Source organism: Ahaetulla prasina, chromosome 7, assembly GCF_028640845.1.
Source record: "Ahaetulla prasina isolate Xishuangbanna chromosome 7, ASM2864084v1, whole genome shotgun sequence".
NCBI lineage: Eukaryota > Metazoa > Chordata > Lepidosauria > Squamata > Colubridae > Ahaetulla > Ahaetulla prasina.
Genome location: NC_080545.1, coordinates 62,932,654 through 62,960,344, shown reverse-complemented (window position 1 = coordinate 62,960,344; position 27,691 = coordinate 62,932,654). Strand labels below are relative to the sequence as shown.

Sequence of the window (27,691 nt, the reverse complement as noted above, 5' to 3'; positions counted from 1 at the left end):
CAGGTGATTTAAAAAAAAGAGACTGACAAGAAGACAGAAAGATTGAAGTGAATATCACTCGTGTTTCAGCTGCTTATAATTATATTATGTATATGCTAGGTATTAAATCTGTGATATTTTTAAAACATTATATTTATTTGAAATCTAAAGCCAAAACTTTTAAAATTCCCTCTGTTAAATCATTTCTTACCAACATGTCAGTTATTTCTACAGGCAAATTGTCTTTCACCTACTTTATGCCAAAACATTACTGACAAAACTGTCCCACCCTTCAAGAGAAAAAAGAAAAAAAAAAGCATTTCCCTGTATAATCAACTCACAGAATGCAACACGAATGTTAGGCCACTGCTTTTCCTCAATATATTTCTACATTGGATTCTGAATTTTGTATTATTGTCTTCTATTGTCCACATGACATTTTTCTGCTACGCTAAAATAATTATGTGCAAAAGATTCATGAAAATATTATGCACTTTGATTTCTCTCTCTTAGTGTGTTTAAAGAAATAGTTTTTAAACAGTGTATTTCAAACACCGACTCAGCAAAACTTAAGAAAAAAGATACTAGTTATGACCCTGTGATTGCATTGCATTTGGAAGCTGGTTGAGAAAGATTTTTGACCAGGAACCAGATTCTTCAGAAAGAAAAATATGAAAGAGGGGCCATAGGTGGGTACAGGAAGTCTGGGAGGAGCAATTCCTGCATTTCTAATGTTTTTGTACTTTTCCTAATGACGATCCAACGCTGAGCTCTGTAGTAAATCTGTGGGGGGTTTACTGGGGGGTCTGAAAGCTGTCTGAAAGCCTGGGGGAGGAGAGTGGAAACTGGCAGGGTTTGAAGGAGGGGAATAGGGGTTCCAACTGGCTCTGTGCAATGGAATTTGTGTACTGAAGGGGTTACTGTGGGGGGTCTGTGTTGGGGCAGCACTGGGGCCATCCATCTCTGTGAGAGCCTGAAGAGACTTTAGCCAATGCGGCGGATTGTCGTCTTGAAGAGAGTCTAAACTGTTTCCAGTGGAGGCTGGGATACCTAGAAAGAAGAGAAACACAGGAGGAGACAGAGGTTACTCAAAGCAAGCAAGAACTACATATATGAAGTACGACAATTTAACCAGTGCAATTTAATCAGTAGCAAAATCAGAAAAATAATTATTGGCTTGCAGAAATGAAATGATATGAATACAGTTTTTCAAACACAACTGAAGCTGAGTTTTCCTGGGGAGATTTGTCCCTTAAGATGATTTTTCACACTGCCCAAACATTTTTCCGTAATAACATACAATTATTTCCTTTTCTACCTTTCCAAATCATAATTAACCATTCCAAGGAAAACAGCCTTATAAAGAGAGCTTTATAAACAGTGGAGTATGTCCCTTTTTAATGAAAACAATAATCCAGTTAAAATCCAGTAGCACAGGAACTATATTGCACAGAAAAGCATGCCATCTTGTTGATGTGGAAACCGACAGAAACCTCAGATATGCTAAGAAAGACGCCTGGCATGCAAAAGAAAAGACTGTGGGGTATTAATGTTCATTTGTTCTAAGATTTCTGGGCCTCTTGAAAGTTGGTAGATGGAAGCTGGAAGAGACCACCGCATTTTTTTCCAAAAAAGGTGTATTGATTAATTTGTGCCAAATATGCACTTGATCATTGTCAATGGAGCTGAATGAGCGAGAAATCGTTACCTGTGATGATTGCGGGGTCCATCCAGCTCCCAGGGCTGTCCCAATTCAGGCTGTCGGTTGTGGCAGTGTTGGACGTTGGTACACTGTGGTTGGCGTTGGAGGGGGAAGTAGCATTGGGCAGTCCACCAAAGTTGATGTTAATGTTCGGTAGAAGTGCCCTTAGCCCGTCCTGCCATTCCTTCATATTTAAACTCTCTACAGAACTGTTGTTGTCTGGGAGATTTATCAACAAAAAAAGAAAAAAGAAAATGAAAGATAGAAAATAAAAAGCTGAAGTTAGAAACAGATGCTGTTTTTAGTGAAAGATGGTGGCTCTCTAAGCATTTACAACTGTTTTTCTATCAAAAAAATGGGACGATGATAAGGATGAAGTTTCAGTGTTGAACTGCTGTAGAATATAGAATTATTTAAACATCTAATGGCGAAAAAACTAAATGTTTCCCTACTAAATCTGAGCAGAAAGTCAATAGTTAAACAAAAGAATGAATCTTTCATTGCTAGCAAGAAAAAAAAATCACATCTTTTATATGAAAGCGGTCTTCCTTATTGATAACTTTGCCTGCTTTGCTGAATGGTAGGGGTATTTAACAGTTCCCTACACAAAGGAGATACAAGCAAGATTATAGAATCCTCACCAGAATTACAGCTATAAAACCTTTCCAAATCTACCGTTGTTTTTTTTTAAAAAGGAAAGGTACTAAATACTGAAAGTGAGAACAGCCTGCTTTGTCTAAAAGAATGAAGAGAGAAGGACATTCTAACATTTTAAAGAAAGAATTAACAATCTCTAAAGTGGAAGACCAAATGCATTATCATACTAATCTGCAAAGCTGCACCAAGGCTACTTTTTAAGGAAGACAAATTTAGTGGCTATTTTAATGATAACAGGAAACTTCCAACAATTTGATTTTTAATCTCTGAACTACTCTCAAATATACAATTTAGAAAATACCCCATCAGATGTGGCAACAATCACTTGATTAGGTAGTATTGTATTTAAAATGGATTTGCCATAGTTATAGGAAAAATACTTTTCAATAGTAATCAAAGCAATGGAATGTCTATATCTTAAGGCAGTATGCCTTCTTTTGGGGAAAATCAATAGGTATTCTCAGGGAACAAACCTCAAATATTCAAGAGTCATATAGAGTCTATTTTGACCATAGATTCAGGGACTGATTCAATAAGTTTGTGTTCAACATATTCAATATAAACCTGAGTTATGTAATTCCACTCATTACATTTCAAAAGTACAGACCAAAAGGACTAGAAAAGGAGGAGATCAGATTAGCACTGCAGAATGATTTCTGATTCAGTTTACATATCCATGTATAACTTGTCCTTAACATTTCTTCTTTGACAGGAGGAAATTGAATTACTTAAGATGTCTTCAATTAGGATTTGTACCAATAGCCAGTCCAAAACACTTCTGTATCTTTATCACAAATTTACACAGTGAGAACGAAAACCATACAGTTATACTACATCTAGTATTTTGCAAGTCACTCCTATTAAACTTCTGAAAACAAAAAATATTGCTGTTACCAATGTATACATGAATAGTTTGATAGCTGAAGCTTTTTCAAGTTGACTAAACCTTCTCAAGAATTCAAGATATGTTGGCAAAACGGTCCCATAATGCAGATGTCTACTCTTCAATATTAGCTAGATACATCTGCAACTCTTTCCTGTATTCTCTTCTCTTCTTTTTTTTTTTTTTTTTGACTTATTATAAATTGAGAGGTGGGGAAAAGAAATTTCACTTAAATACAGAAATTATAACCAATATTTTTAATTATAATTTGCTGTTTAATTCTAAATAATTATGCCTTATATTGTAAACCTAATCTTGCGTAGCTTCTTTTCCAAAAACACTACACTACTAACCAGAGCATATAAAACATTTGCTAGACCAATTCTAGAATACAGCTCACCTGTTTGGAACCCTCACCATATCTCTGACATCAATACAATTGAACGTGTCCAGAAATATTTTACAAGAAGAGTTCTCCATTCCTCTGTAAACAACAAAATACCTTATCCCACTAGACTTGAAATCCTGGGCTTGGAAAACTTGGAACTCCGTCGCCTTCGACAAGACCTAAGTTTAACTCATAGAATCATCTATTGTAATGTCCTTCCTGTCAAAGACTACTTCAGCTTTAATTGCAATAATACAAGAGCAACCAATAGATTTAAACTTAATGTCAACCGCTTTAATCTAGATTGCAGAAAATATGACTTCTGTAACAGAATCATCAGTACTTGGAATACTTTACCTGAATCTGTGGTCTCTTCTCATAATCCTAAAAGCTTTAACCAAAAACTTTCTACTATTGACCTCACCCCATTCCTAAGAGGACCATAAGGGGCATGCATAAGCGCACAAACGTGCCTACCGTTCCTGTCCTATTGTTTTTCTTTTCTTCTATACCTTTATATACTATATAACCTTTCTGTATGATAGTTACATATATTGTTGTGACAAAATAAATAAATAAATAAATATTACCTAGAATATTTTATTTACTGACATACACAATGTTTAATATGCTTTTGTTTGCAAATATTTTGTATTAATATTATTAATATTCCTTTTCAGTTGTAAAAAAGGTACTTGTGAAGTCAATATTGGTAATATTGTTCTTAAAAATTAGTTCTTTCAAGTGTTGTTCATTTCTTAGTATTTTGAAGATTAGAAAGACCTCACTTTAATGCTGTGCTTCAACAGCATTAGAAAAGGAGAATTTTTTAAAAAGTCGTCATTATTTGTAGCCTATGACCAAACTTCCCTCACCTAGTAGGTAAAAAACTGTAATGTTAGGAGGGAGATCTGTATTAAAATACATTATATAATTATCACTGAGCATCCACAATATTCAAAGGTTTTTGAGAAAAAAATGTCAGTGGGTCAGAAGTCACTATGTTTGGATTCTTTGGTACTTCATATATATTTATTAGGATTGTAATTATTTCTGGAAATTCTAAAGATCTCTTGATAAAAGTATATTCTCGTTTAGCTATTAATACAATTGTGTAGTAGTTATTTGCTGTATTCACTAATTAAAAAGCTGTTCTTGACTTATAATGGTATGTTTCACGTATCAAAAAAATAGTAGAAATAATATATGTTTAGTCTTAAATCTTTTAAAAGAAACTGTTAATTGTTAAGAAACACACCTAAAACATATAAACAGTGAATCTACTGACAGTAATTGGGCTATTATTACTATACTGGAAATTGAACGTGTATGTTATATCTACAGTTAAGTAGCAATATAAAATTTTATTTGTAAATAGAAAAGTGGAGACAAGAAAAGCACTTCAATGGAAAAACTGTTTGTCAACTCACAAAGCATCCCTGACCTGTCCTCGAGTTGCCATAAGCAGGGGGGATGGGAAAATGAACTTTGCAACTGCAGCGAGGTAGCATGTCAGTCAAGACAAAAGCACATTCAGCCATATCTCCGTCAAGGCTGTCTCCATGGTTACCCACAGTGGCCAGAGGAGAGTAATCTCTACAACCCGTGAAATTGCTTCGTTGGAGAATGTGACTGACGACACACCTTATGGGGAGGGGGAAAACAGGGTCAGAGCCAGAATGTAAATTAAGTGGGGTCAGAGTTGGCTTCACTTGGAATGTGCGGACATGAAGCTCCTAATAAATAACTGGATTTCTTTTGAAGCTTGGCTTGAGGATCATGATTTCGCTGAGTTTGTGTACAATAATGCTGTTCACAGTAGTATGGGACCAACTCCGTTCAAAGTAGTGAGCGGCATGGACTTCATCCCAATGCCAGAATATTCAAGGGGTCTCCCCTCCTCAGTCAGCTTGACAGACTGTCAATGCTGAAAGCAACCTGGGAGAATGTCAAGGACAACCGTGTGTTACGTTATCAGCCTCCATACGGCCGTTTTATACTCATTTCAGGCTGTGGGGATCGCCACACCAAATTGCCGCTCATCGCTGCCTCTGTGCGTTGCATTTTTTGGCCTCCCCACACCCTGTTTTTGGCCTCCACACATCATGTTTTTGACCAGTTCCAGGCGGTGGGGATTCCCAGGCTGAAAACACAATGCACAGAGGCCAGAAATGCAATGCATGGAGACTGAAAATGTGACATACGGAGGCGGCGATCAAAGGCGATGTGCTGTGGCAATCCTGGCAGCCTGGAATAGGTCTAAAAGGGAGTGTGAGGAGGTCAAAAATGTGACATGCGGAGACCAAAAAGCTCAACGTGGGGAGGTGGTGATGGGCTGTGGCAATCACCGTAGCCTGGAACAGCTGATTGGCGGTATTCCGGGAGGCCAAGCCAACCACCTATCAGCTACTTATGCTGAATCAGGCTGTGATAATGTGCTGAAGCTGACCAGGCTGTTTGCTGCAAGGACACTAGCCAGATGAATACTGATGGATGCTGATAGGCAGAGGCAGAGGTTTTTTTTTCTTGTTTTCCTCCCCAAAAACTAATGTGCATCTCATACTCCAAAGCATCTTATACTCCGAAAAATACGGTACTTGAGGTTGAAACTCTCCACTAAGAAACTGGGACCAAAGTTCATGGGGTCATTCCCCATAGTGAAGATCATCAACTTTAAAGGTTACTATCTTTAAAGCGCTCCATGGCTTAGGGCCGGGTTATCTGCGGGACCGCCTACTGTTGCAGCCCCCAGGGGAAGGGCCTTCTCTGTGGGGGCTCCTACCCTCTGGAATGAACTTCCCACAGGACTTCGCCAACTTCCTGACCTTTGAACCTTTCACCGCGAGCTGAAAACATATTTGTTCATTCGTGCAGGACTGGCATAGGATTTTAGATTTTATATAGTTTTAATTTTTAATGGGTTTTATTGTTTTAAATTTATCTTAATTAGAGCCAAATTGAATAAGTTTTTTAAATAGTATTTTATCTTGTATTTATCTTGTTGTTTGTTTTATCTGGCTGTAAACCGCCCTGAGTCCCTTGGGAGAAGGGCGGTATAAAAATCTAAATAAATAAATAAATAAATAAACTCAGTCTCAGTGCAATTAAAATTGCCCCGACTGCTAGGGAAGATACACGCAGTATTCCATAGCAGCCTCTTAAAACCCATGGTCAGATCAACCCTGAAGCCACTACCCTGTGAGGCCACGGACCCCAAGGTTATAGGGGGCCAAACCCATCATGAGGTGCAACAAATCCTCGACTTGAGGTGGCACAGGAGTCAGCTCCAATACCTAATCAAGTGGAAGGGCTCCCCCATATCAGAGACGTCTTGGATGAAGAGTAGGAACATCCAGGCTGACCACTTCATACTTAAATTCCACGTAGACAACCCAAACAAGCCTGGGGGGAATCGCAACTCTAAAATCTATACCTGTACTTGTCTTTGCTTTGCACAGGTCACCTTCAAGAAGTGAGGGGAGCCAAATGTCAACTCACAAAGCATTCCTGGCCTGCTCCCGAGTTGCCATAGGTAGGGGGGATGGGAAAACGAACTTTGCTGCCACAGCGAGGCAGCACATCAGTCAAAACAAAAGCACATTCCAGCCATATCTCTGTCAAGGCCGTCTATGTGGTTGGAGGGAAGTGATCTCTGCAACCCGTGAAATTGCTTCGTTGGAGAATGTGACTGATGACACACCTTAGGGGAAGGGGGAAAACAGGGTCGGAGCCGGAACGTAAATTAAGTGGGGTCAGAGTTGGCTTCACTTGGAATGTGCGGACATGAAGCTCCTAATAAATAACTGGATTTCTTTTGAAGCTTAGCTTGAGGATCATGATTTAATTAGGACATCGCTCGGAACCTTGACACTCTTTTTAATAGGAAGCAAATGAGTAACAAAAATGTAAACATAGCTAATGTTTTGCTATATTTTAAACTGAACATGCTACATAAGAAATGTATATTTTAAAAATGAAAAAAAGTATCAGTATACTAGAATAAGATTATAAAATCATTTAAGTATAAATCCTTGAGTTTATCAAAAACAGTTCTTCTAGAAGCTTTTAAGAAATTGGTTTAGTAAATTGATTATCATTAGTAGAAACATTTATATTTATTTTTATATGACCAACCTATGCTAATTGACAAGCATGAAGCATTAAGATTCCTTTACATTTCTACAAAAATCTTGCAAACAATCTGCACTGAAATACTGAAATCTGCCAAAATTAAATACAACGTAGCTTGATTTTGACATGCTAGCTAAATCCAAATTAGGCTTTCTTTCAGACATGCTGAGAATGGTAGTGTTAATAAAGTGAATTTACTCAGGTTGAAACTTTCAACCTGAGTGGATCTAAAATGGCGTTTGCAATATACAAAGGAAAGCGAAATTATAAAGAAGAAGAGCATAACAAGCTAACAAGAATTGTTAATGATTTTTTTCTCCTTTTACCTTTTTCTTTATTACAATGTTTAAGAAGAAAAGTTTATTGGAATTTTTTTTTCCTCTCTTTTTGGTAGATTTTACAGTTTAGGAATGATTCTTAAGCAAACAGAGCTAATTATTAAAATCTTGCAAACTTCTTCATTTCAAATATGGAATTTTTTTTTATTATTATTATTACTTTTTCTTTTTTTTTAATAGGAACTTTTGGAGGCTTATCTTTTCTTAATAAGTTTTTAAACAAGAGATTTTTACACCAATATATTAAAGATTGGAAAGTCTTTATTGCTAGATGTTAAGTTGATTGATGAGCAGATGGTGGAAAAGGTATAAGAAAATGTGTAAGGAAATGTGTAAGATAGAAGACAAGGGGAAGGAGAATGCTTAAGATGTGATTTTGATGGTATTTTTTTTTAACATATATATATAGGGTTTAATTTTTACAACTGACTTATTTTGGGTATATCATTATTTGATATATGTGAGGTATAAAGGAATGGGAAGATGGAATATTGTTTAACCCTTGGAGGATAGAAAAATTTATGGATGTAATGTTGGTATCTGGTTAAATAGAATTTAATTGTTATAATTGATATATTTTGGATATAAGTTATAATCCTAATAATGTTATTTGATAGATGTAAGGTAAATTGAAGAAATATTAATATTTGCAATGTTATTTGATTTATGTAAGTGATATTTTTGGAGATTGAAAATGTGTAAGGAAATGTGTAAGATAGAAGACAAGGGGAAGGTGAATGTTTAAGATGTGATTTTGATGGTATCTTTTTTTTTTTTAATATATATATATAGGGTTTAATTTTTATAACTGACATATTTTAGGTATATCACTATTTGATATATGTGAGGTATAAAGGAATGGGAAGATGGAATATTGTTTAACCCTTGGAGGATAGAAAAATTTATGGATGTAATGTTGGTATCTGGTTAAATAGAATTTGTTATAATTGATATATTTTGGCTATAAGTTATAATTTTAATAATGTTATCTGACAGATGTATGAAATATTAATATTAGCAATGTTATTTGATTTATGTAAGTGATATTAAAGATATGAGAAGATAGAATATTGTTTACTTTTGGAGATTGGATAAAAATTTAAGAATTTAAGCTGGAAATATGAATTATATTTGGGATACTGTTTAAGGAAGAAAGGTATATTATAGAAGAATTTCTGATGAATACTGGAAGATGGAATATCGTTTTGGTCTTGATCGATGAAGATTGGAGATATATTTGGTCTTAATTGATGAAGATATTTTATTGATGAACTGGAAATACTAACTTAATTGGAAGATTCTGAAGATTTTAGGAGTGGAATGGACTGATATATAATGGACTGGAAGAAGAATGTACTTTTCTGTTTTGGAAGGGAGTTAAGGTCTTAGAGAGGAGTGACTATGGATTTGACTTATGTTGTATTTTAATTTATGATTGTTAATTTTATACCCTGTACTCTGTTCTGGGAAGTCTCGGGGTGGGAGGGGAGGGGAAGGGGAGAGGGGAGATGAAGGATCAATGTAAAGGAATGATTGAAGATATGTAATTAAGAAATAGAAATAATTTGAAATGAAAGCGGGCTGCTCAGCTGCCATTTCAGAAGGAATGAAGAGGAGAGGAGGAGTGAAGGAAGAAAGTAGGTAGGGAAGAGAGAGGTAGAAAAGGGGAAAGGAGAGGAAGAAGAAAGGGAAGAGAGAGGTTAGAAAGGGTGGAAGAGAAGAGTAGGGAAAGAGGAGAGGACGTAGAAAAGTGAAGGAGAGGAAGGATGAAGAAAGTAGAAGAAAGTAGAGAAGGGAGGAGGAAAGGTTTGTTAAGGAAGGAAGTGGTAGCTGGGCAGGTCCGAATAAGTAACAAATGAAAATTTAATGACTAATGTTGAATAAGAGACTGTATATTGAATAGGTTGTTGGAAAATGAAAATAAAACTTTAAAAAAATAAATAAATAAATAAAGTGAATTTACTAAGGGAATATTTTCCTACACATTATTAACGAAAGACTAGTAAAATCGACAATTCAATTTTAATTCTTATGACAGATGAATTCATAACAAGTAATGTTTCAGGGTTGTTCTATAAATGTTCTATAAACATTAAAATAAAAGAATTAGATTTTAATACATTCATTCTACATTATTGAGATTATAAGATACAGGTGCAATGAAGGTAATAAGTCCCTTTAAAGCCCTGATCACAGAAATCATGGTAGTCCTTGATTTACAACCACAACTGAGCCCAAAAGGTCTATTGTTAAGTGAATTTTGCCCCATTTTATGACTTTTCTTGCCACAGTTGTTAAGTGAAATGCTGCAGTTCTTAAGTTAATTGAATCTGGCTTCCCCATTGCTTGTCAGAAAGTCACATGACCATGGGAATCTGTAATCATAAATAAATACATGTCAGTTGCCAAGTGTCCAAATTTTGATCACGTGACAATGGGGGATATGGTTGTGTGAAAAACAGTTTTAGTCACTTTTTTAGTGCCTTTGTAACTTTGAACAGTCACTAAACAAATGGTTGTAAGTCGAGAACTACCTGTATCCTTGATCCTTTGAATCAAAAAGAAAAAGAGAAAAAAACTAAACATTTCCTAAAAACATTTCTTATTGTGGCATCAGTTTATACTTGACTAAAAAATTTGACAAGTTATTCCTTTTTTGGCAACTAGATACAACATTTAAACATTCAAGCTTTGATACGCTTCTGAAGACTACGAGGTCATAATTATACAGTTATCTCAGCAACAGTATAGAATATAACAACTACATATGGTACATTTCACCAAAAGAGGGGGGAGGGGGATTATACATCTATGTATGCAAATATATTTCTATATAAATGTACCGGAAAAGACATTTTAATTGAAGCATATTGATCTTCATAATGGAAGACTGTGTACCAGAGTTGATTAGCTGATATTAATTCTAAAATCACTTAGAGATAATTCTGGGCACAACTGATTTATTACTTGAACACTTTTCTTTATTAACCATATGTGATAGAATACAGTATCTTTTTTTTTTAATTTACATTTATATCCCGCCCTTCTCCAAAGACTCAGGGCGGCTTACAGTGTGTAAGGCAATAGTCTCATTCTATTTGTATATTTACAAAGTAAACTTATTGCCCCCCCAACAATCTGGGTCCTCATTTTACCTACCTTATAAAGGATGGAAGGCTGAGTCAACCTTGGGCCTGGTGGGATTCGAGCCTGCAGTAATTGCAGGCAGCTGTGTTTTAATAACAGGCTATCTTACAGCCTGAGCCACCACGGACCCTAAGCTCCTAAGGACCAGTTTAATGATCTGCAAATCTAGAATATGCATGCAGACTCCTAATTCAGGCTTCCCTCCAAACAAGAGGTGGGGGAGGGGGGAAATCCTACATAAAACTAGGTGTCAGAGAGAAAAGTCCAGTTTGTATGTATAAAATTCTTTCTTCACAAGGAACATTTTATCATCACTCATCAAACATTTGTGCCAACAATCTAGTGATGTGACCCAAGCATTATTATGATTATATATTAAAGGTAATGGTTCCCCTCGCACATATGTGCTAGTCGTTCCTGACTCTAGGGGGCGGCGCTCATCTCCGTTTCAAAGCCAAAGAGTCAGCGCTGTCCGAAGAAGTATCTGTGGTCATGTGGCCGGCATGACTAAACGCCAAAGGCGCATGGAACGCTGTTACCTTCTCACCAAAGGTGATCCCACTTGCACTTTTTACGTGCTTTCGAACTGCTAGGTTGGCAGAAGCTGGGACAAGTAATGGGAGCTCACTCCGTTACACGGCACTAGGGATTCGAACCACTGAACTGCCTTTCGATCGACAAGCTCAGCGTCTTAGCCTCTGAGTCACTGCGTCCCTATGATTATATATTATATTATATTAATTATATTACATTACAATGATTGTACGTTATACATATATACATACATCAGACATGCATCAGACACTCAAAATAGCCATTTTCCAACAGTTGAGCAAAAAATCTCAGCACTGAGTACCTTCAGTGAGGTAATTACTATTTTAATCCCTTCAATGACTTTAATTTAGTATCATACAGAAGGTGCCTACACAGAATACAATGATGAAAATTAAACAGATAGTGCATTACATATACCAAGTGATTCTTTAACCATTATGTGTTTCACCATTTTTTAAGAAGATTGCACAGGCATGTTTTTTTCTTTCTTTCTGCTCAATACATAAGGAACTTCAAATTATTGTAACCAAACTTCAAATTATTGCAACCAAACTGTCACATAAACTTCCTTCTGTGTCTGAGGGAATATGCTTGCTTAAATTCCAGTTAAAACTTAGGATATTTCCTTTTGGCGAGATGAACAGCTATACAAACTTGATTAATAAATAATGATAAATATTTTAGTATTTTTGAGTACCTAATGTGTTGCTTTATGGCAGATTGGGCAATTTATAATCTGAAACCCTCAGAATAGCTTTCAATTGCCATACACATGAACACATACGGAAATAAATCATCAGCTTGAATCAGCCCATTATAGGATGGAAATATCCTCATGATGATTATAGACTGTAGTTTACCAAGGTGGATTAGTGCCATTTGATAACCAGATATTTTAAAAAACTTTCCAGTCTAGACCGAGAACAGGCCCCAAATCATACATCCAACCAGATTCTGCAATTACAGAAGGACTAGCACCTGAATGTCCCTGCTCCTAATCCAGTGACCTAGTCACCACTCTGTACTGGCTATGTGTCCATTATATTCATATATGTGTGTATACACACATACCACCTTAAACTAAACCCAAAAAATGCAACTTTTCCCCCAGCACAACAGACATAACCTCTCTTCAGCTGCCAGATTGATTTTCTTTTTAACTGCAGACCCTATGATGAAAAAGATTGCCTATAACTTGATTTCCCTATAAAATACAATGGCATACAAAATTTAAAAGTATCTTTTATTTATTTTATTTATTTATCATATTTATATACCGCCCTATCTCCCTAGGGACTCAGGGCGGTTCACAGGCAGTTAAAAATACATATAAATACAGAATAAAATAACAGTTAAAAAACTTATTCTACATGGCCCAATTTTTTTAAAAAAACCATATAAATAATAAAACCCATTAAGACCAATATAAAATTTAAAATCTACTCCAGTCCTGCACAAATAAATAGATGTGTTTTGGTAGATTTATTTGCCAATGTGTAAGATTAGCAAGACTATTTATGTTGTGTTGTAAATGTTGTACCTTGATGAACGTATCTTTTCTTTTATGTACACTGAGAGCATATGCACCAAGACAAATTCCTTGTGTGTCCAATCACACTTGGCCAATAAAATTCTATTCTATTCTATTCTATTCTATTCTATTCTATTCTATACATATTATAAAATTATATTACATTAGTACTACTATAGTGAAATCTGGGATTAATATTTTTAATTTATTCTTGTATATTTGTATGTTGCCATAAATCAATACAATTCTTGGCATATTTTAATATCAAGTTCAAAATTGTCTTCTATAATGCAGTCTGTAGGAGTTCACTTTATTTTCTCTCTTTGTAGCTTTCAGATTACTCTGGAACTATAAATGTATAATTACCAACTCTACCACTATATCTGTAGGTTAGTCAAGCCAACCTCTACAAAAGAGGAAAACATAATCCATCAGCCATGAAAACATTCAGACATTCTCCCTTCTCTTGTGAAAACAAGAGTCTCCCAGAAAATAGAAAAACATTTTCAAGCTATACATGATCAAGCAAATGATCTGTAATGATTTTATATTTTTTGTAATATTTCATCATTACATGGGGGAAGGGTTTCAGAATATTAAAAATATGTAATTATTTTCACAGTATTTCTTAAATGATATTTCATAATCTAATTTTTACTTTTTTAAACTCTTGGTGAAAAACATAGAGAGAAATGCTTTAATACAGGGGTCTCCAACCTTGACAACTTTAAGACTTGTGGACTTCAATTCCTAGAGTTCCTCAGCCAGCTTAAAAGTTGTCAAGGTTGGAGACCCCTGCTTTAACATATTATCTGATTTTTTTCCAATCCATTCTGCTAATGAGATGGAACTAAGGTTAAATTAAGAGATCTATTAACTAAATCTAATAACTTGGAGGTTCTTGTAGACTCAACTCCTCCTCAAAGAGCAGATGGCACTCATGGCTAATAGGATGTTCACACAGCTTCATGTTGTGCACCAGTTGCTTCTTGTTCATAGATCAGGAGGCTCTGCTCAGTCACTCAAGCCCTGGTAACCTCCCAAATGGATTATAGCAATGTGTTTTACGTGGGACTCCCCTTGAAGAATGTCCAGAAGCTTCAGCTAGTACAGAATGCAGTGACCTGGGAACTCATGTGTGCCCATGGAATGCAATATGTTACATCTTTGCTCTTTGAGCTGCATTTAATTACCAGTTTTCTTCCAGGTCCAATTCAAAGTGCTGGTTTTCAACTTTAAAGCTCCTAAGGGCATGGGGTTTGGTTATTTGAGGGACTGCTTCTTCCCAATTACTTAATTCCCATCAGATCCAGCAAAGAGGTACACTGGAAGTCCTTTCTACTAAAGAGCTACATCTTGTAGGATGCCGGACATGGGGCTGCTCTTGCATGGCGCCTACTTTATGGAACATCATTCCCTTCAGGTTAGACTGGCTTCATCCCTGTTACCTTTTCACAAGTTGCCCAAGATTTAGCTCTGCCATTAGTTGTTGAGCTGTTCTGGTCTCGCTGTTGTTAATATCTGTGACTCTCTCCTTGACTTTTAAAACTTGTAGTAATTATTTTATTGGGGTTTTTTTTTGTGACTGGAGGTCATGTTTTATCAGACGAGTAGCTATATAAATATGAATATAATTACTGACTAAAAGGGCAAGGACAAAACAAAAAGGCAATGAATAAAATTTTGAAATACTGCTTATTCTCTTGGCATTTACCAAATAATGACAAAAATACTTTCTAATATTCACTACAATTAAATCAATTGAAGATGATTCAGCACCTAATGACATCACAGGCTAATTAATTGAACTGATCTGAAAACATAATTGCTTTAAATTTTATATATGTTCTAAAAATGCAGGCTATATTTCTTCCTGAATGCTAAAAAAATATGCATGTGTTATGATGAGCAAGAAAAATGCATTTTTCATAAAAATGATGATTCCTGATTAATTTCAACTGAGGTTTCCTGATAACTTGATGTAAATACGGTCTATATTCCCTGCCAGCTAGGTTGTCTGCCTAACTAGCTAGCTAGCTAACTGGCTGGCCATCCAATTTTATTAGTCAATCTCTCCAGAAGGTCTTTGTGGCATACAAAAGCAAACATAGGAGAAAGAAAAACGTAATAAGGACAATAAAACTCTAAACAATATTCAACTGGCAATGTGCTGCCAAAGGACAAAATCATAGATTATCCTGTCTCAGATAAAAGTTTAATTTTCTGAGTCATAGAGATATGTCATCTCACAGCACTATCTAGCACACAGTTTGTGCAATTAAACCATAAGCAGAGTTATCTGTATAAGTGAAAAATACATGAACTGACTCTTAACAAATCTTACAAAACATTCTGGAAAAAATTCTGCAGAGATGATGACAACTTTAAAGTGCTAAGATTTGTTTTAATTACGCAGAACTGCAATAGAGGAAGGATAACAAAGGATCAGTTAATCATGCTGAATGCAATTATTTATATTCTTTATTATTCTTATAGCACCAATGATGTTACCTAGTTGGGTAATGAAACAAACTCACAGTGTACCAAAGATTCCATTGCTATTCTCTGTTTTATACACAGATAATAATATTTGTTGAGACTCTAGAAAGAGTGCAGAGAAAAGCAACAAAGATGATTAGGGGGCCAGAGGCCAAAACATATGAAGAACAGATGCAGGAATTGGTTATGTTTAGTTTAATGAAAAAACTAAGGTGACATAATAGCAATTCCAGTATTTAAGGGGCTGCCACAAAGAGGAGGTCAACCTATTCTCCAAAGCACCTGAAGTCAGAACAAGAAGTAATGGATGGAAATCAATCAAGGAGAGAACCAACCTAGAAATAAGGGGAAATTATCTGAGTTAGGACAATTAATCAGTGGAATGGCTTGCCTTCAGAAGTTGTGGGTCCTCCATCATTGAAGATTTTTTAAAAGAGACTGGACAACAATTTGTCTGAAATGGGTATACGGTCTTCTGCTTGAGTAGGGGGTTGAACTAGAATAACTACCTGTTACAGGTAGCTCTCAACTTACAACAGTTCATTTAACGACCATCTGAAGCTACAATGGCACTGAAAAAAGTGACTCATGACCATTTTTCACTCTTACAATGGTTGCAGGATTCCCTTGGACATATGATCAAAATTCAGAAGCTTGGCAATTAACTCATATTTATGATGTTGCAATGTCCTAGGGTCATGCTTGTCAGAATATCTTTTGCGATATTCTGACAAGCAAAGTAAATGAGGAAGCCAGATTCACTTAACAAGTATGCCCAACAATCCACACTCTGCTAGAGAAGTTCCCTGAGGATGAGCTCCAGCATGAATCCAAAAGCTTGGAAGATTAAACCTCTGGTCCCAGTGACCAACCCAGATTGGATCCTGCAATTTATTTATCTGCTATGTCACTTCCCAATACATTAATATAGGGATTCCATGTTAACTTTACTGGAAAATCATACTACTATAGATTTCTTTTTCTTTAGTTTTAGTAGGATTTGGCACAATCATTACCTTTGCATCAGGTACACTCTGAGCTGAAGGAAATGACTGGTCCGAATGACAGAGAAAGGATCAAAATCTACTAATACTACTTGTAATGCCAAGGCATCTGGATTCCATATTTTAAAAAATGGAAGATTTCAATTATAGGACTCGTTTGAACATTTTCAGTTAGAAGGATTTCATCTTGGAGAGCTGATGAAAATGTTTTTCACAATCTTTATTTCACAAATAAGTAAAGGGGGGAAAAGCACAGTGTTAAGAAAGTTGCTGCCATAAATGCACCAGCAATATAAGGCTAATAAGTAATATTTTCCAAGTACATCAAAACAGTGCTTAGAAGGCCTCCATCCTTCCTGCATTTTGAAAAAGTTTGTTTAAAAAAATATTTTAAGCATTTTTTAAAAAGTGTCTTTCAGTATTCCCAATTTCTATTCTCATTCCAAGGTCATTTATCAAATATAAAATCATGAACAATTTCATCACACATTTACATAAACGCATCTCAAAATTTCAAGATATTTTGATATTAAAACATTTTTGAACTATTGCTGTGAACATGCAACAAAAAGTGATGGCTCTTTTTGACATTCCTAGTGCATTGATAATTTGCATTCATTTTCCTTCTGAACTGTTCAGATACCTAACAAAAAAGGTTATTTCCCAGGCAGTCTTTGAATTCTCTATTTGAATAAATGGTAAAAGATATCAACATCTAAAATGATCAAGAAAATTGCTGTCTGCATTCTTCAGATGTGGAGGGAGAATTAAGGATGTCAGTCCAATATATATGAATGGCACCAAAGTTAGTATATGCTTGTATACAAACATATATATTAGTGCTATCTACCTGTATCAACTTTATTTTTTAAAATCTAGAATGAACCTGAGGGCAAGTATAAAGGCAACTATTCCAAGAGCTACAGAAAAAAAAAAGTCATGGAGATTTTTTAAAATCAAATTCTCTTTGCAGTATGAAGCTGGAGCTTAATATGGTGAGGGAAATGCTTTATCTATATGAGGCCTCAATCTAAATGAGGCCTAACTTCAATATTTTTCATTCCCTCCAGCAGTATTTGCTAATATCAAAGGAAGCAAAGCTGAACATTATAAGGCTTGGTTGGTATGAAAAATTGGGAGAAACATTATTGTATGTTTAATTCTATTGTACATTTTTGTGATAAAGATGTAAGACATTTTGACCTTACTCTAATTATAAGGACACCACTAAACAAAACCTTGGTGCTTTCTCTATTAAACTAAATCACACAACTAAAAAAAGAAATATTCCTTAAAAATCATCCAAACATCACCAAGACAAGATTAACATATCACTTAAACTTCATATAAAAATTGGCTTTGTTTAGCAATTCATCCAGCACAGCTTATATTAACGCAATTGTAGGTTCCTACTGTAGGACACTAAAATCAACAATTTTAGTATTTAATACTCTCAAATTCACGATCTGCAAACTCGGGTAAAATGAATTCTTTAATGTAAGCCACATCCATTACAAAGATGTGAGATACCTATGATCTAAAAATAGCTAATGTTTGCTGTAAAAGAAGAGTATGGGAGATATATTGGAAGCTGGTGTTCCCCAGGGCAAGAATGTTGGCTATATCAATAACAAATCCACCTAGCACTAAGTATGAAAAATACAAAGCAAGGTATTCATTAACTTGTGGGTAAGACAGGAGAAAGAAGTCCAGGTATAATCTGTAGAGAATATAAGAAGAAACTTCATTCTTATTTGGACGAGGACAATCAACTGTCAAAAATAAAAAGTATCTTTAATCTAGTGTGCAATAAGAATTCTTAACAAGCTGGGTCAAATGTGAACCAGCTAAAGGAAAGAACCTTGACATAATGTAAGGGATGTGGAGTCAAGATTTTGTTTTGTCTATCGTGTCTCCTTGCGGTTTTTGTGTTTCTACTGATTCAAACTGAATGATTTCATATGTATTTTATTATTTGTAAATTCTAAAAGGTACACTCTCTAGGCAAGTATGAGCAGGCAGCTTTAGTTCATTCAAAAACGAACAAAAGAAATTAAAAATATTCATCTTTTGGATACTATAAATAACATTTAGAGTTTGTGCAGGTACTGGCATTTAACTGTGTTGTCAACTTGCTAAATGAACTTTAATATTTCTATTGATATGTAAGTTTTCCAGAGGAATAAGTCTTATTAACATTTAGAGTCACATGCATCAATTGGCCACCAAATGATACCAACTGGCCACCAAATACTTGCCCTAAGAATGAATGGTAGAAAATGAGTAAATGGATGTTGGCTCTTGAACTGGAATTTTGCCTGTACTGACCAATGCTTGAATGCTATTTTTTGAAATTGTAAAAACATTAGTAAAATTATATACTTTAAAAAGTACTGTACTATAATTTTACATATTTATATAACACATAGTCAAAATCCCCTGCTTAGACAAAATAAGCAGCTGAATATGCAAGCCTGATGCTTTACTCTGGCAAGCTTCTGTTTAAATGATGACACTACATAATGTTCAGCATTATGTCAATGTAGTATCTAATTAATACACCCCAGACCCTGAATATCTAATAATCACACTAAGCAACATAATTGTTTTCTGGCAGTTAAGATAGTGCCCCTCTTTTAGAGTCAGTCATGATAAAGAAGTAATGAATTACATGTTGCCCAATATCTGCTAACATTCAAGCCTGCACACAGCTAATGACTAAATAGACATATTCCAGGCTCAATGAGAAGTAAGAGCTAATGAAATAGTGATGATTTATCCAACTATATAATTACAGCTGCTGAAGATTACAGTATGTATTTGAGTTATTACTTTTTCTTTCCTACTTACATTTGGTGCAGAAGCCAAACCAAGGTCCAGAATGTCATGGATTCTTGGGCAAGTAAAGGAAGATTTAAAAGAAGACAATTGTTCCCTTTGGAAAATCCCAGTTGCATAAATATATTTTCAAGCATTGCTCAAAGCATGGACTGAAAACATCAAGCTTCTCCTCAAAAAAAAATTACTTCTGAGTGAATTTGAAACAGAATTATGTTTTAATGATGAACATGTTATTGCTAAATTGTATAAATTTTTGTTGAAATGTGAGACAAGAAAAGCAAATAGTAAAATAGGTAAAAATGTTGGTTATAGTAAACAAATGGACAAGTGGGAGATATGCGATTGAGAGAATTGAAATTTACATTATGTTCTAGTCGTAAAGAGATTTTTTATAAAATTTATTTTTATAAAATAATATATCATTGATATCTGTCATCTATAATATATAAAGGTATTTTGAATCACTGGAAATCACATTAAGGGACATTCTATCTTGTTTGGTGGACATATTAAAAAAACCAAAACAAATATGTGAATTAATTCAGAAGATTTCAGGATACAGAATTTGCAGAGATGGCTAAATTAACTGCTTTGATCAGAGAAAAAACAGTATTTACATTTATGGTTGCCTCGAAACCCTTTGTAGACTTTTCCATGAAACAGGAAAAAAAATGCAACTATGATTTGTGGCTTTGATGATTAGAAAAGAAATTGGATAATAAAAAAGTTGAGGTTCTTTTGCAGTGTTAAGTGTTAAGAGATACAGAAGCATACTTTCTAATACTTTCTAATTTGGAAATTTGTGTGAAATACAATAACGCTACTTTTTACTTCTGAATATTGTGTGAAGTACAAAACTGCCAGCTTTCAGTTCTGAACATTGCTAAAAGGTCTGTTTAGTTACCATGCAAATAAGCAATTGATTATGTCCCATCAATTTTGTGTCAACTCTTAGTGATCAGACAGGTTTTTTTTCATATCCCTAAACAGGCTATCAGATATGCAGGCAGGTTTGGCAATAGTATTAAAATGGAGAAAAAAAATCTGATCTTGCTACACCATTGCAGAAATATTTTGATCATATAGTACTTTTATTTAGCTTTAAAAAAATTTCACAGGAGAACTGGAGAAAAATAGATGTCTTGGAAATAAAATGGACAAAGAAAGAAAAAAGACAGGAAAGAAGAAGGAAACCCACAGATTAATTAAGTAGAAGAACAATTGCTCAAAGTGAAAAGGTATACTGTTTATGTAGATTCAATCCTAAGAGTGACGAATCTGGAACTGTATGGACCAACAAAACCATATATGTAAACTACACATTACTGAAAGTTAAATCAATAAAAACAAATTTAATTCACCTACTAAAATTAGTGAAATGTAACTTATGGTAATTAATATGAGTTATTTTTTTATTACTTATCAAAACTGTTTTGAAAACTTTTTTAGCTGATGTATGAAAACTATGTAAAAGAGAAATAAAGCATGCCAGGTGCTGATATAGTCTGTAAGATTTTCTAAAAATCCTCTATATTGAGAATCTCTTGTTCCTATAGAAAAGAAGCTACTTTCAATATAATAAATTTTCCCAGATAGTAAATGAATTGTTACAAAAGATGAACTGTAGGTCTCATGCTCCTTAATATGAACGTGATGAAGCATGTATTAGCAAATGAACATAGCAGGTGAAGTTATCACAGTCACACTAGATATATTATGAAATGTAACGTTAGATTTTTATGGTGAACCTGAATTAGAACTAGTGATACAACTGCCCTTAAAAAGATAGACTCAAATTGTCCAATTCATCATAGTTTCACCCTTTCTAGTGGAAATCAGGATAAATCCAAGGAGAATAAATTCCCTGGTGAACAAAAAACACCCATGTCTAACCTGGAATAAATGTGTTCAAATATACATTAATGGCATTAAATTACAGTAGATTATACTAGATCAGAATGGCACTTTTTCCTCATCTTTTGTTCAAAGAATCAAATCTATTATGGCTAAATCATCACTTTAATTGGAATCTAGGATTGTATAATCTTGACGTAAACCTTTAAATCTGTAACATAAAGTTTACGTTCAACAAGAAAAAGAGAATCTTTTTCTCTTCTTGGTTAAAATGAATAGGAACAGTTCTTAATGAATAATAGTGAAAAAATAATTTCAATTCTTTGCTTGCCTGCATCTCTAACACTTTGCGCTAGGGGAATAAAAAAGAGATTGAAATACTTTTTAGATGTAAGTGATTTGTATCTATTTAACGACATTTTATTGGTTTTTTTAAAAACAATAAAACACAAATTAAGGAATGAATGCACAAATAAAAGAAGTCTGAAATACTCCAGACAGGAGCAAAGAACATCAAATTATTGAAATGCTAGAATACACCCTGATTCAGAAGTGGATACAACTCTCACAACTTCAAGGCTGACAGTCATCTCCCAATTATATCTTAGATAATACAAAACATAGCACTGCAGAAAACAATTACACATAATTTATTTTGGGAAAGATTAAACGCGTGGGAAAACAGCATATATACTCTACTTGTATATTTGGGCAAGTGGCAAATGAAAGTATGGTTGTACAATGGATATAAAAATGCAGTTTTAAAATACAGAGTACATATAAATTTATATTGCTAAATGGATTAGAATTATCCAAGCTTCTTAAATATAATACATTTATTTTGAGGAACAATGGTTTAATAAATTCTATAGGTCCAAATAAGAATCAATTAAGATATAGAATATTGCCCCATAAGAATACCTTTCTCCTAATATTGCCTTTAATATTAATGAAAGTGAGATATATCCCAGTTCAGGATTGAATATACCAGTGGTGACACTGAGGCACAGCCTATTCCACTCAGGTTGGTGTTTATTTTACTCCTAAATCACATTTCATTAGGACAGGGTTCTCATTAAAATCAGCAATCGCTTTGTAACCATGAATCTTTTCTTTTTAATGTTTATACAGACTCTGGATACTGGAATAAAATATAGTAGATAAAAAAAGTCTACACACCCTATTAAAATACCATGTCCTTGAGATGTACATTTTTTAAAATCAAGATAAAGTACTTCAAAATTTTTCCCCACAATTCAATTGAAAAATAATCTTTCAGGGGGAAAATGAGAAAGTTAAAAATCTGGATAGTTAATTTTCTGGTTAAATGTCAAACTCAACAGTATAGACATTATATACCGTAATTACATTCATAAAGCATTCTGTACCAGTTGTTTCTGCCATCTCAACAATATTAGATCTCATTGTTCAGATGCTGAAAGTGGTAAATGATATGACTACTGACTTGCTATTATGTTCTCCAGGTATAATGAGTAGGCCAGGGCAAATGTTTAGATGTTGAAATATATCTCAAACTATAAATAAAAATCAATTCTACAGCATTACTAAGAAGTCAAGGCAAATTATAAAACTTCCAAAATATTAATTATTGGACATGGAATACTCCACTTTTCTTATAAAGCTCATAATTAGAAGGCTAAATTCAAATTTAATATTTTTCTTTAGAAGTGTAAAAAGATATGTTTCCAGTATGCCAGTTATACTACTATTCAGTAACAAACATCAAGTCATAGGCTGGAAGGCAGGCCTTCTCAGTAGTACCCACCACACTATGGAACATGCTTAATTAACCCAGCAGTACAGTTAGTTCTAAGCCTCCTTGTATTCTGGAAAATCCTGAATATCATTTCATTTTAATATGAGTTTCACTTAAGAGTGCAATTGCAGGTGACGCTCTGACTGTATTTTGTGGACTTTAATGTTTTAATAGGCTTGATGAAAACGATTTTCTTCAAGTTATAGACCACCTAGAATCTTAGGGTCTAACAAGTATTATAAATAAATAAATAAATAAATAAATTAATTAATTTTCCCTCCCATTCTTTATTATCCTGATTTAGAAAAGCTGAGGATATGACTCAAATGTATTGCCTGACTCAAGGCACTTACCTGCTATGGGAATCCCTCCTAGACCTGTGCTGTGTTGAGGTGGGAGATTTAAGTCCAAGAAATTACTATTTGAAGAGGGATTTGCTGTGTGGTTCAAGTGCATGATGTTATTGCGAGGAAAGGCCACCCAAGGATAGCGAGTTGCTTGGCCTGGAAAACTGAAGGAATTATAAACTGCTCGATGCTGTTGAAATTGTGGGAACCTCTGTGGCAAGACAGAAAATGTGCTATTGAGAGAATTGGCATTTGCGGGTGTAGCAGGATGCAGAAATCCAGATCCTGACCCTTTGGCAGTTGTAGTGTGTGAGGAAGGATTCTGAAGAGATGTTGGTGAGAGAGATGGTTGATCTTGAACTGACAGTTCCTTCTCAATCAGGTCTGCTAAGGCTTTGCGGGTGATATCAAAGGGATCAAATCCCAAGTCATCTTCTTGCTGTTTAGATGAACCAAATCCAAATGCTGCCTGCCAGTCTGTAGAGGAGGATACTGGGATGGTTTCTGAGGAGAGGAGAGATAAATGCCTTCTCAATCCACCTATATCAAACTATTTACAAGTTTTTTATTTATTTTCTTACCCTCATCCCTATTGTGCATGAAAATCTTTAAATTTGGATTCAAACAGTATTTCTTTTTGTAACTCCCCAAAATGAAGAGAACTTTAGCAGTTTTGTCATTTGCAGAACTATAGCATATTTAGTACAAAAACATACTTATTAATTTCCATTGACACTAACAGGACTTGGTTTATGGTATATAGAATTATATTTGTAACATATTTAGAAACAAATGCAAGGCTAAACAGAGAGCAGGAAGATGGCTGTACAGGTAGTCATTTAACTACTACTTGTTCAGCAACCATTTCAAGTCACAATGGAACTGTAAAAGGGAGGTTTATTTGGGTGCTCAGCAACTGGCTCACAATTACAATGTCACAGAGTCCTATGGTCACGATCATATTTCTGACTTTCACTGCTGGTCAATGGGGAACCTGACAGGAGGGTGCAAATGGTGATAACATAATGTGGATGCTACAACAGTGTAGGCTTTCTCTAATGATGGCAATTGGGACTGCCAGAATTGCCATCATAAGTTGATGTGGTTGTGTAATGTCATGCTTTATGGTCACGTCGCTTATTGATGGTATTCCTGGTCCCAATTACCATCAAGAAGCAAGGACGATCTCTATTTCCTGTCACATACATATCAGATAAATAAACTACTACTTCATGTTATGTATAAGAGATTCTAAGAGTAAATTACATAGCAAATAAATCACCATAGTTGTTTCAGTTCTGATTAGTTATGTAAATATGTTATATTTAATGAGACTAAAATGAGTCTTTAAAGAATAAACAATTTATTGTTATATGACACAGTCCACTCAATCAAATGCAACTTGACTATGATCTACCAAAGTTTAGATGGCAATAAATTGGCAAGTCTTTATTGTGAGATGAGTTTTTATTATTTTCATGATAAAACATATTTTAAATCTGTTAAAATAAATTGTTTCTTTTTTTATTTCAATCTCTAATAACCTGAACCGCTAATGACCTAGTGTATTAGGGGGTGAATTTTCAATAAAGGAACATTCTGAAGTCAGCTGTACCAGCTGAGGTTGTACAGACAGTCCTCGACTTACAACAATTGAGTCCAAAAATTTCTGTTGCTAAGCAAGACAGTTAAGTGAATTTTGCTCCATTTTATGACTTTTCTTGCCACAGTTAAGTGAATCAGTGCAGTTAAGTTAGTGAGTTTTTAGGTGAATATGGCTTCCCCACAGATTTGCTTGTCAGAAGGTACTGTAACCCGTAATCTGTAATTTGTAACCCCACATACAGTTGCCAAGTTGCTAAATTTTGCTCACATGACCATGGGGATGCTGCAATGGTCGTTAAGTGTGAAAAAAAACTGTAAGTCACTTTTTTTTAGTGCCACTGTAACTTTGAACCATTACTAAACAATTGGTTGTAAGTCAAGGGCAACCTGTATCCTGAAATCAATCCTCTAAGCTAATAAATGTATGCATACTTTATAATAATTTGTGAATGATGTTCATATAGAACAGGGGTGTCAAACTGGTAGCCCACAGGCCAGATGCATCACGCGCAAGCCAGGCCCACCCTTGCTCCGCAAAGGCAAAAAACACTGTGATACGTCACGATACGTCACATGATGTAATCGAGTTTGACATGTGTAATATAGAGGCATGATTCCTCAAAGATTTATATTTAAATATATTAATGCCAGGTAACAAAGCCTATGATATATAAATTAAGTAAATCACTGTTTATAATTATAAGGAAAATATTCTAACTAATCCTGATGTTAAATTATACTGCATTCATGCACAATATGTGAAATTTTATTTTAAGAAAGTATCTGTTAATATAAGATACAATGTTCATTTCTTTAATAAAGTTTATCATCATCCACACAGAAAATATTTATAAAAGTATTACCATGGCTTTTAATAAGTAATCATGATTTACTTTAAAAGTGAAAATAAACCAAACTACTATTTTAGATTACAATGTGCAAATATTTATTAATAATTATTCTTATACTACATATTATAGTTATTTATCATATTTAGGGGGGAAAAACCAATCTCCCTCATAGAGTGACTCTATATTACCTGATGTGAAGAGACTCTGTGGCTCTGGTGCCATGGGCCAGTCACTGGACGTCTGTGGCGAGCTGGGAAACGGGGGGAGTCCACTTGGAATTGGGTTGGGATGCCGAAAGTTGTCTGAGAAGAGGGACTGTGACTCTGTTATAGCTCCTTCAAATGGAGAACGTGCACTGTGATTGGATGAATTGATTGGGATGACTGAATTGGATTTTGATAAACCAGGAGGTGGTGATGGTGTGTCACTATTTGATATCTGAGAGGAAAAGGTCAGGCAAAACAAGATTCAGTTTTGTAAACTATGGTACAACCATAAAACCGATATATTACTTAAACAGAGGAATGGAATGACCAAGGGTGGACAAAACAAAAACAAAACAAAATAAGTGACTTCCAACTTCCTGCCAGCTTCCTCATTAACTTTTCTTGGGAAACGGGCAGGGAGTATTGGAAATGCACTGATGCAGTCACAACTTTGCCAAATTTCAATACCACAGAAAGGTCCTGGATTTTGGATGTATTCTGTAAGTTAGTCTATTTGAGGTATATAAATTCAAAAATTGTCCTATGATGCACCATTTTGCCCAATTGAAGGTTACAAACATTCAAACAGACCCAAGAGTTTCAGTGGTATATAGATACTTTTAAATCATTTCTAAAAATTTGGCAGCTGAAAAAAAATCTACTATATTTACTTTAAGTTTAAATTAAAGACATATATTTTTTACAATGCAGGCAGGTCTCTGTCACATATTAGTTATAATTACAAAAATATGCAGCTAACAAAATTCAGAAGCACTCTTGTTAGAATCTTACCTGTTGTAAGTTGTCACAATTTCCTATACTGAGAGAATCTGATGGCTTGTCAATAGAGCTAAAGAAAAGAAACAATACTTAAGCAAATGGAAAATGATACAAAATCAGTTTAATGGAGTAAATTATAGGAAGTAAAATTAAAACCTTTTACTACCTTAAAGAGAACTTTGTATTGTTTATTAGTAACTATTTTATATATCTATTTGCATATATGCTTTATTTTTGAATTTCATTAACTTTACTTAATGAAAAATTCAATTAGAAATATCCTGACTTGAACTGCACAAAGTTAACAGAATAACAGAGTTGGAAGGGACCTTGGAGATCTTCTAGTCCAACCCAGTGTTCAGGCAGGAAGCCCTATACCATTTCTGACGAATGGTTGTCCAATCTCTTCTTAAAAACTTCCAATGTTGGAGCATTAACTTCAAGAGGCAAATTGTTTCACTAATTTATTGTTCTGTTAGGAAATTTCTCCTTAGTTCTAGGTAGTTTCTCTCCTTAATTAGTTTCCATCCATTGCTTCTTGTCCTGTTTAATTATTTAAACCTTATCTGCAATCAATTCCAGTTGTAATTATTAGAATAGAAATTTATTTGCAAGC

The 27,691-nt window shown here is 34.6% G+C and overlaps 1 protein-coding gene across 8 annotated transcripts in view; it reads right to left on the bottom strand.

Moving 5' to 3' along the window:
* Positions 1-553: 553 nt before the first annotated feature.
* The window catches only part of CNOT4 (CCR4-NOT transcription complex subunit 4), a 99,212-nt gene continuing 72,074 nt past the window's right edge, over positions 554-27,691 (bottom strand). For 5 of the 8 annotated variants that reach the window (XM_058190116.1, XM_058190119.1, XM_058190118.1 and 2 more), the window contains 5 exons: positions 27,088-27,145; positions 26,278-26,527; positions 23,640-24,137; positions 1,688-1,900; positions 554-1,029 (listed from right to left, as the gene is read on the bottom strand). In XM_058190116.1, the coding sequence (XP_058046099.1) occupies positions 728-1,029; positions 1,688-1,900; positions 23,640-24,137; positions 26,278-26,527; positions 27,088-27,145 (1,321 nt within the window). In that variant the 3' untranslated portion in view covers positions 554-727. The remainder of the gene's footprint in view (positions 1,030-1,687; positions 1,901-23,639; positions 24,138-26,277; positions 26,528-27,087; positions 27,146-27,691) is intronic. The other 3 variants (XM_058190122.1, XM_058190123.1, XM_058190124.1) reach the window with 1 other exon arrangement.